This window comes from Portunus trituberculatus, chromosome 17 (genome assembly GCF_017591435.1).
Source record: "Portunus trituberculatus isolate SZX2019 chromosome 17, ASM1759143v1, whole genome shotgun sequence".
NCBI lineage: Eukaryota > Metazoa > Arthropoda > Malacostraca > Decapoda > Portunidae > Portunus > Portunus trituberculatus.
The window spans coordinates 25850025-25860024 of record NC_059271.1 but is presented as its reverse complement, the minus strand read 5'-3'; the positions used below and the strand labels follow the sequence as shown (position 1 = coordinate 25860024).

The 10000-nt window shown below is 43.8% G+C and overlaps 1 protein-coding gene and 1 long non-coding RNA gene across 5 annotated transcripts in view; one reads left to right on the top strand and one right to left on the bottom strand.

The window, feature by feature from the left end:
* Nucleotides 1-1463, bottom strand: part of LOC123504947 — a 20690-nt gene extending 19227 nt beyond the window's left edge. For 2 of the 3 annotated variants that reach the window (XR_006674994.1, XR_006674995.1), the window contains exon 1: nucleotides 1021-1463. This is a non-coding gene — a long non-coding RNA (uncharacterized LOC123504947). The remainder of the gene's footprint in view (nucleotides 1-1020) is intronic. The other variant, XR_006674996.1, reaches the window with a different exon arrangement.
* Nucleotides 1-10000, top strand: part of LOC123504946 (putative neural-cadherin 2) — a 188683-nt gene that overhangs the window by 170076 nt on the left and 8607 nt on the right. For both annotated transcript variants that reach the window (XM_045255904.1, XM_045255903.1), the window contains 8 exons: nucleotides 2864-3266; nucleotides 4596-4798; nucleotides 6573-6739; nucleotides 7024-7186; nucleotides 7324-7512; nucleotides 7735-8060; nucleotides 8192-8396; nucleotides 9522-9683. In XM_045255904.1, coding sequence (XP_045111839.1) covers nucleotides 2864-3266; nucleotides 4596-4798; nucleotides 6573-6739; nucleotides 7024-7186; nucleotides 7324-7512; nucleotides 7735-8060; nucleotides 8192-8396; nucleotides 9522-9683 — 1818 coding nt within the window. The remainder of the gene's footprint in view (nucleotides 1-2863; nucleotides 3267-4595; nucleotides 4799-6572; nucleotides 6740-7023; nucleotides 7187-7323; nucleotides 7513-7734; nucleotides 8061-8191; nucleotides 8397-9521; nucleotides 9684-10000) is intronic.

Here is a 10000-nt window from a genome sequence, read left to right as displayed (position 1 = left end):
ATATTGTGTGACATGCACCGAGATTGTTCTATGGAAACGTTAACAAATTTAGCGTGTTAAGAGCCATCGCCACACAACGACTTCACTATGGATAATACTATGGATATTAGTGAGGATGAACTTCGAAAATGGACAGTGCCAACTCTAAGAAACTTTCTGAGATCAAAAGGCATACCAAGTTCGCTTGTTGTGATTCAGTTAGGAAAATTCGGTTTCGGTAATGTTGGCCAGGTTATTTCGGCAGACTCAGAAAATTGTTTTTTTTTATAAATGCTACTCAGTGATATTTGCTTTACGCTTTTTGAGTGGAGCATTATCCTATGCAGAAACTCTGACAATTTTGTGATAAGGTATATATGTACTATTAGACTTACAAAAAATATTTTGATGGGACACTGGTATATCCATACTTTGCACCATTAGGAACATATATTTGCATATTTTTGTCATTTTTAATCAGACACATAGATAAATAACCAAACGTTTATATTATGAGGTATGTAGGCATGAATATCTGTATATATATATATTTTTTTTAATAGGGCTTCCACAAGAGCGACAGTTCGGCGCGATAGGCAGGACCAACTTGTGAATTAAATCAGCTGGCGAACAATGAAAACTACACAGATAGCGATTGGTGCCATTCCGAAACACTCCTGCGTCGCACCTCCACTACCTTCATAATGCTTTAATTGAATTTACAAAAGTTTTTAAAAATACTTTGTTTTCAGTGACAGGTCAACGACATTTCTACATCATTAACAAGAGAAAACACTCTTGATAACCTCAATAATCATGTCTGAGGCCTTTAAAAATAGTTGTGGTGAGAGCGAAGTGTTTCTGAACCACACACAGTGAGATAGTTGAGCCCCATGACCGGTGCTCGCCAAGGCAAGCTACCGAAACTATCCGTAAAAGTCACATCAAAATAACTTTTACCCAACTCACACCCAGTCCTCAGTAAATTCCCTGGGAACTATTAAACATCATAATATCCCTCTGAGCAATGAGTATCCTTACCTACCACAGCAGCACTCCTGATGACATGTTACCGGAACCACCTGATATTGCGTCCCAGCAGCCACACTATATACTTCTACATTCACCTACATCTCAGGAAAAGCCCGCCTTATATAATGCTACTCCGTAAGTTTCGCTACTGTAAACGACGCGGACTTCATTCAGGTAAAATGCAACTCGTAAATACTCGCAGGAAGGGAGGCGGACTGGCAGACTACGAGTAGCTTGGGTGCGCCAGACGTATGGCATTCCTGTTATTTATTTACCAGTTTATTGAATTTCACTTCACTTGCTATTTAGAAAACTAAAACTGCATCTCACTTTGTATTGTTCTGCTTCTCAGGAAACTCGACAACTGCTCCTGAACACTTAACTACCGCCGTGGCAAACTCCGCGGTCTGCAAGAATTGCCTTCAATGATTTGTCTCACAGTCTGCTCACTGTTCAGTGCTCACTGCTCACTGTACTGAGTGCCCGCGGGACGCGACACATATTTTCTTGCGCGGCGTAAAGTAGTGCCTGACTCATAGGCCATGGGCGGGATTCAATAATCAGTCACTTATTTCTTAAGTCCTTAACAAGTCAGTGTCTATGCTAAGAGCTATGCACGAAACACTTGCGGACTTCGTAGGTACCTCAAAAGTTAAGTACTCTTTCGGGACACCGTAAAGTTTCGTAACTCGGACTTATGAGTTCCTTTTCTCCACTAAATTACCCCCAGAGGTAAACACTGACGAAGTCAGAGGTTAAAAGAAAGTGAAGGAGATTGAAATAAGGAACTAAAGGTGACATAAGCACATGAATCGCGTAAGAATCAATGAAAGACTCTATATAAAAATACTAGTGTATTAGCACATGATAGTAATACCTGAAAAGGAATGGCAAGTGAAGTGTATAAGGTAATTGTAAGTGACTTTATAGGCGTTTCCAGTAGCATCACCACAAGGTCAAACATGTTTGAGTTCACGTTGAATAGGACAGTGCTGAGGACACAATCGGTGCTGCCAGACGACCGTGATCTTAACTTCAGGGAGAAGTCATCCTATACATTAGTCGCCCTGAGCGAGCGCTGTAGTCAACATACAAATTATAATACAGCAGCTAAGTGTAAAGAGTTTGGAGATTTATTCCTTGATGGGGAGGGAAGTATTATAGGCCACTAGTATTTCATCATTTATATATATACGAGGGCCTAGACATCGTTATATATATATATATATATATATATATATATATATATATATATATATATATATATATATATATATATATATATATATAGATTAAAGTATGGAAGTGTGCATGATTTCAGTCTTGTGTGATCTAATGTGAATATTTTTTTGCCTGTTCATGCATACGTATATACAATACGTAATAATGCTACGTAGCCACCCTGTGTGCTTGTGAGTTATCCCTCCCTCCCCTAATGCCCTGACAAAGGATAAAAGATAGGAGTAGGATCCCAGTGTGAATGAAGCGCGTATGAATGAATGTCTGAATGTGTAATGTTAGCATTTTCTTGGTAAAGCTAAACACATAAAAATAAGAATAAAACTCAATAAAAAAGCTACATTAAGAAAAATAACAAAAGTATATATGTTAAAAGAAAAAAGTATACAGCCGATATGAAAGTTAAAATAAATAAGTAAAAGAAATAGGCTAATACTCAGGCCAGGATGATGGCAAAGAAAAAAAAATGTAGTCTTTATGTTTCGTGAAATGTAAGACCATTTCATTGAATAAGATTTGTTGGAGTTTGCAACGTAAAAGTTAGTTTGATGTCACTGTATAATGTGACATCTTTGTTTTACAACTATTTAACTATTATTTCTCTTTCTTACAGGATGGTCTAGAAGAAATTCATTATGCCATAGATCCCGCCAGTGATCCTGGCAGACAGTTCGCAGTGGACAGCGAGGGCCGTGTATGGCTGCGAAGGCTGCTGGACCGAGAGACGGCGGCCAGCCACGCGATCCGGGTGTGGGCTGTGGACGGAGGCCAGCCAGCCCGCACCGCCACGGCGACGCTCCTGCTGCCTGTTCTAGACGTAAATGACAATCCACCACATGTGGCCGGGCCTGCAGCCCTGCACGTGCCAGAAAATAGCTGGCCCAGACACGTGGCTAACGTCACGCTGGGTGACGCAGACGACTGGACCCTCGGCCACGGCCCTCCTTTCACTGTTGTTCTGGACACCTCGACTCCTGCCAAAGTCAGAGAGGACTTCGCCGTTGACTTTGACAGCAGTAAGCATGCTTCAAGGAGATCAAACTCGCTCTCGCCTTATTGTAATAAGTAGATAAGTGATGTTATGTTGGTATACGGGCCGTAATTGCGCCGTTTGTCTTCCTGTGGTACATGCACTCCCCACAAAATCCGAAAATGTCACCAGTTTTAATGATATTGAATCTAAATCATATAGCCTCTCCACACTCATAAATAAACAACTCAATCCTATACGATCCTTCCACCCTCTCCCTACCGTCCTCCCAACACCAGAGGGCTGCATTGGAGGGGAAGGGGGTGGTGGAGAGGACTGGCACAGCTGTGGGCGTCGTGTGCTTCGTCCCAGCCACACAAGTCTCCCTGATCACAAAAGTTGGCGCCGTTCTAAGTACCCGCTGTCGACTTAGCTGTGATGTGTTCAGCCATGTGTTCCCTTAATGGAGTGCAAAGAACGGAAGCCTAGAGAGAGAAAAAAGGAAAAGGAGAAGCGAGAGGAAGAGGGGTAAGGGAGCAAGTATGAGGAGAAAGGAGAACAAATAGGGGCAGCATAGGGCACAAGGTTGTAATTACTTTATCCACACTAACTATTCGAACACACGCTGGGCAGCCACAAGTTCTTTCACGTATATACCAATTATGGATGAAAGCTATTCATTTTCGGCTGAAAAATGTAACGACGCGAGTAAATAATTCACCTATTTTTTTTTCTTTCCTGCTTTTTTTTTTTTCAAGCGTTTCTTCACCGGTTTCACTGATTACTACGGAAATTCATTGGAAGCAAAATATAAAACTTTTTTTTTTTTTTTTTTTTTTTTGTCACTTGAACTAGACACTGTGAAGATAATAAACAATAGGAAGGCGGAATGGAGGAAGAACAGGATAAGACATTTGCCTGGATTCTTAAGAAAGAAGAAAAATAAATAAATAGATATATATGCCAAGGTCCTTTTGACAATGAATGTAAAAAACTCCCGTAGCATGGTTCCCTCCACTCGCGTCCCATGCTACTCCGATCTAGCTTCCTGAGCCCTTTCATTAAGTTCAGTATTACAGCCACCTCGAGACTGTGAAAAGTGCCCCGAGGGAACCATAGTCTCCAGTTCGGGAGGCACTCATGTAAATGAATATTCGTCTGGTAATTACAAACTAAACATTCAACGGTCAATATTTGGTAAATTACGAAACATGAGAAAATGGAGCATGAATTTTAAAGCAAGACAGAAAAAAAAAATCCTAATCATAAGTTCCCAGGTCTAATATCCTTAAACAGATCTTTTATAAGATGCAAGTTAGGGATCACGGTAAATGCTTGCAGTCGGTGAATGATGAGCGACTATTTTTTTCATCAGGAGGGGACGAGGGGCGTGGCGTGGCAGTGGTGACGTCCTTGAGGCCGTTGGACCGAGAAGCAGAACCCACGCGACTGCTGCCCCTGGTGGTGGGGGACGCACGGGGTCTCACCGCCACTGTTACCATCACCGTCACCGTCACCGACGTCAACGACAACCTCATGAGTTCCGCAGCCAAGGTCATCTCCGTCACGCGCATCACAGTAAGGCTTTTACTCTCACTTTACTCTTACCAATTCCTTCCACGTTTGAGCTTACTGTCTTGATGTTTTACGGACTGGTATTACATATGCACTCTAACTCTTGCGGTATAGAATCACTACCGTTTGTCTCGCCCTCCGTCACGCGGTGCCGGTGCAAGTACTCATATTAACCCCTTCAGTACCATGATCCGTTTTCATATTCATTCTGGTTACTATCTGGCGATTTTATACAGCTTCAGAAACTCATGTGGAGGGATTAAAATAGTGAAGACTCTGGCCATTAATCTTCTGAATTCCATAAACCCTTCCTAATGTTAATAAAATGGTCTAATGGTACACGAATCTCAAGGTAAAAATGTGTCCCAGTACTGAAGGGTTTAACACCGTCACTCTCTACTTCTTGATCGCTTCCTTCATTGCATCATCATCATGTAAGGCTGGGCGCCGCGTAGGCTTCTCCCTTTCAACTTCTGTCGCTTCTCCCCGCAACATTACGTAAGCGCCACACTCCAATACGCCATTTAATGTTTCTCCAATATCAAAAACCCGTCATCTACCCCTCACTTGTATAGTTTAATTAAGTGAATCTTATCAATATACTATGAGATCGAAAAAAGATAATGAAATAGTAGAAATATATTTATATGCCACTGATCATTTTCACACTTCTTTTTAACCTCACCCCACCACCAGCCTGTGTGATCCTGACAAAGAGAACATTTACTCAGTTCCTGCAGCTCTTCCCTGCAGCTGCGCTTTCCCTTCACACTCTCGCTCTCACCACTCAGCTTCTCTCTTGTCATACTCTTCGGTAGCAAGCGACTCGAAAAAAGAACGTGAAATCAATTAAGATTTACTGTTTGTGAAGTTTACATAGATAGATAGATAGATAGATAGATAGATAGACAAATAGATAGATAGATAGATAGATTGATTGATTAATTGATTAATTGATTGATAGATAGACAGAGAGACAGACAGGTAGATAGATAGATATAGATAGACAAATAAATAAATAGATAGATAGAAAAATAGACAGATAATTAGATAGATAGATGGACAGATAAATAGATAGATAAATAGACAGTCAGATAGATAGATATATAGATAGATATATAGACAGATCGATAGATAGATAGATAGATAGATAGGTAGGTAGGTAGGTAGGACAGACAGACAGACAGACAGACAGACAGACAGACAGACAGACAGACAGACAGACAGACAGATAGATAGATAGATAGATAGATAGACAGGCAGATCGATAGAAAGATAGAAAGAAAGATAGAAAAAGAGACAAAGATAGATAGATGGATAGATAGACAGATAGATAGGTAGGTAGGTAAATAGATAGACAGAAAGACAGACAGACAGACAGACAGACAGATAGATAGATAAATAGATAGATAGATAGATACATAGAAAGATAGATAGACAGATAGATAGATCGTTTATTTAATTAATTGACAAACAGATATATCATTCATGCCCATTATACCATCTGATCTTCGTGAATGACTTAAGAGCGTCATAAGCAATTCCAGTATTCAAATTCAACCTTAAGTCTTAGAAAACATTGGTTCAGAGGCTCATCCAATGTTATTCTCACTTTGACTTACGAACAGAGAGAGAGAGAGAGAGAGAGAGAGAGAGAGAGAGAGAGAGAGAGAGAGAGAGAGAGAGAGAGAGAGAGAATCAATCATTGTGCTGATAAAGTATTTACTGAATGTTGAAAGTAATGACGATTGAGCCCTGCGATTGTCTCTTCCCTCAGGGCCAAGTGGAGGGTGTGTCCCTAGGCAGAGTATACGTAGCAGATCCTGACGACTGGGACGCCGGCCAGAAGACATGGGAGTGGCGGCGCCGCATTGCACACCCGCTCTTCACTCTCGATCCGCGGGACGGCCACCTCGCCCTTGCCCCGCACGCCAGCGACGGATCGTAAGTCAAAGAATACACCACCCACCAACATGGTTGAAGATAGAAAATTAATAAATAAACATATAGGATCAACAATTAACACATCTAGACAATACTTTTTAATTGTCATTTCTAAGTTCGTCATCCTGGTTTGTTGCAGATTTCTAAGTTTATCCATTGGGTTCCTTATTCTTGCTGCTGCATATCACTGTAGTCTAAGGGTCTGACAAATATGTTATGTCAGTTCAACATGACTCTGTTATGAAATGATGCATAGTTTAGTGAAAGAGGAATTTCTCCCAAAGGTACTTCCTCCAATTTTGGGTGAGTGATGCCACACACGGCCAGACGGAAATCCCAGCCAACGTCACTGTTTACGTCACCAGCCTAAGTGAAGACGTGATGCCCTGGGCAGTGCCCGTCACCCTAGCCACCCACTCCCCGGAGCAGCTACTTTCTCGTCATCAGGTTAGATTTGCATCGCCCGAGTCATTTTATCTTTTTGAACCTATGGAATTTACTCGGAAAAGTCCGTTTTTCAAAACAGCATATTCCATTATTTTACGATCTGGCATTCAAGTAGCTGTTGTTTGATGGTGCCTCAGGGGAGCTCCATCTCCCAGCTGGAAGCCCTTGTCGATGCGGTGGAGTCCTTGGCTGAGTCAAAAGTGGTGGTGGTGAGCCTCGAGGAGCAGCGCAGTGCCACGGTTCCCACCCATCGCACCTCCAGGGTGTGGCTTGCCGCGCGACCCCGTCAACCCCTCGACCAGCTGCTCCTTCTACACCGCCATCAGGTGGGGCCATCCACAGAGATTATCACTACCTACTCATATAGATTATCAATATGTTGAACACACACACACACACACACACACACACACACACACACACACACACGCACACGTAAACACTTATAGTTATGCAAAACTTTTTTTGAAGCAGGAGACTATTTCTTTAAAGCAGAATACGAGTACAAAAACTTTTCATGGACTTGATGGCGCACTTTGGTTGGGTAGATCGCTGAGGAGAGTGGCGTGGTAATGACGGAGGTCGGAGTGGGCGTGTGCCTGGCTCGCGCCGGGGCCTCAGGAGTGTGGGTAGTGGACGCCAACAGAACAGCCCTTGTCACCCCGCGATTCCTCACCGTAGCCAGTGGATGCAGCTGCCGCTCACGTCAGCCACAAATTCTGCAACAACAATACCAAGAGCACCGTGAGGAAGAGCAGCTGGCCAGCGTGAAGGGCCACCAGCCCAGTGTGGCTGCAGTCACTCGCCCCACCTCGTGCCAGCCAAGTCCCTGCCTTAACCACGGCCGCTGCATCGCCAAGCCTCGCGGCCCCAGGTGAACATTACTCATATTCTTTTTCAGAGAGAGAGAGAGAGAGAGAGAGAGAGAGAGAGAGAGAGAGAGACAGGGGGTTATTTGACTTTCTAACCAAACTTTCTTCCCTCCCTCTCTCCCGTTGTCTGCAGGTGTGTATGTCCACAGGGCACCAGTGGATCCATCTGTAAGCAGCTGAGCCGACGTTTCGCGGGTGACGGGTGGGCATGGGTGTCCCCGGTGCCCAGCTGCCCTAGCGTTCACATCACCCTTGAGTTTCGTGCTCGCTGCTCGGAATGCCTCCTCTTGTACGCCGGGCCTGCCCCCGCCTCGGCTCCCTCTCCTCACTTCGTGCAGGTGCTCCTCACACTCACACACACACACACACACACACTCTCTCTCTCTCTCTCTCTCTCTCTCTCTCTCTCTCTCTCTCTCTCTCTCTCTCTCTCTCTCTCTCTCTCTATATATATATATATATATATATATATATATATATATATATATATATATATATATATATATATATATATATATATATATATATATATATATATATATATATAGAGGTTCGAGTTCCGGGCGCGACGAGACAAATGGGCGAGCCTCTCAATGTGTAGCCCCTGTTCACCTAGCAGTAGGTAAGTATGAGATGCAATTCGAGGGGTTGTGGCCTCGCTTTCCAGGTATGTTGTGGTGTGGTCTCAGTCATACCCGAAAATCGGTCTATGACCTCTGAGCTTTCCCCGTAATGGGGAAGGCTGGTTGGGTGACCAGCAGACGACCGTGAATACACACACACCAATGATATAGCATGACTTACTTTCTTCTTTCTTGCCAGACACTTTCATGTTAGTGGACACCTTTGTTGATGCTGATTGATGTTCATCAATTGTGTACACAAACATCCCGAATGCCTGGTGGCCTCAAATGAAAGTGTGTGTGTGTGTGTATGTGTGTGTGTGTGTGTGTGTGTGTGTGTGTGCGCGCGCGCATTCACCACGGTCGTCTGCTGGTCACCCAGCCAGCCTTCCCCATTACTGAGCGAGCTCAGAGCTCATAGAGAGAGAGAAAGTGTGTGTGTGTGTTTCACTGTATGATCTGCTGCAATCTCTGACGAGACAGCCAAACGTTACCCTACGGAACGAGCTCAGAGCTCATTATTTCCGATCTTCGGATAGGCCTGAGACCAGGCACACACCACACACCGGGACAACAAGGTCACAACTCCTCGATTTACATCCCGTACCTACTCACTGCTAGGTGAACAGGGGCTACACGTGAAAGAAGACACACCCAAATATCTCCACCCGGCCGGGGAATCGAACCCCGGTCCTCTGGCTTGTGAAGCCAGCGCTCTAACCACTGAGCTACCGGGCTGTGTGTGTGTGTGCATGCATGCGTGCGTGCGTTCTTGAGTGCATGCATTTGTGTGTGTGTGTGTGTGTGTGTGTGTGTGTTATACGTTTCTGCCATGTTTAGGAAGACGTGCTGAGCGTGGAGCTGAGAGACGGGTGGCCACGGGTGATGCTGGACTTGGGCACTAGTCCTGTCCTGCTCACAACCAGCATGGGATCTACTTCCCGCTCCCCATCGCTTGCAGACGATCGTTGGCACCGTCTTGATATCATGTGGGGCAACGAGGTAAGGCTTGCCGCTGCCCCGCTACACAAAACTTTCTTCTTTCACTCATCCCTACTCTGTCCACCTCCCTAATGCAAAAGTTAACCAGTACTCTCATGTATTCATAACTTTCTCTGGTAACTTCTGGAACTTCTTGCCTGCTTCTGTATTTTCATCTACCTAGTATCTATGATTTGAACTAATTTAAAAGGGAAGTTTCAAGACATTTCTCTCATTCTTTTAGATAATTCTCTCGTCCGTGTTCGGATACTGGCATTTCAGTGGGCCTTTTTCTTTAATCGTTTTTGTTACTCTTGGCCAGTTTTCCTCTCACACAT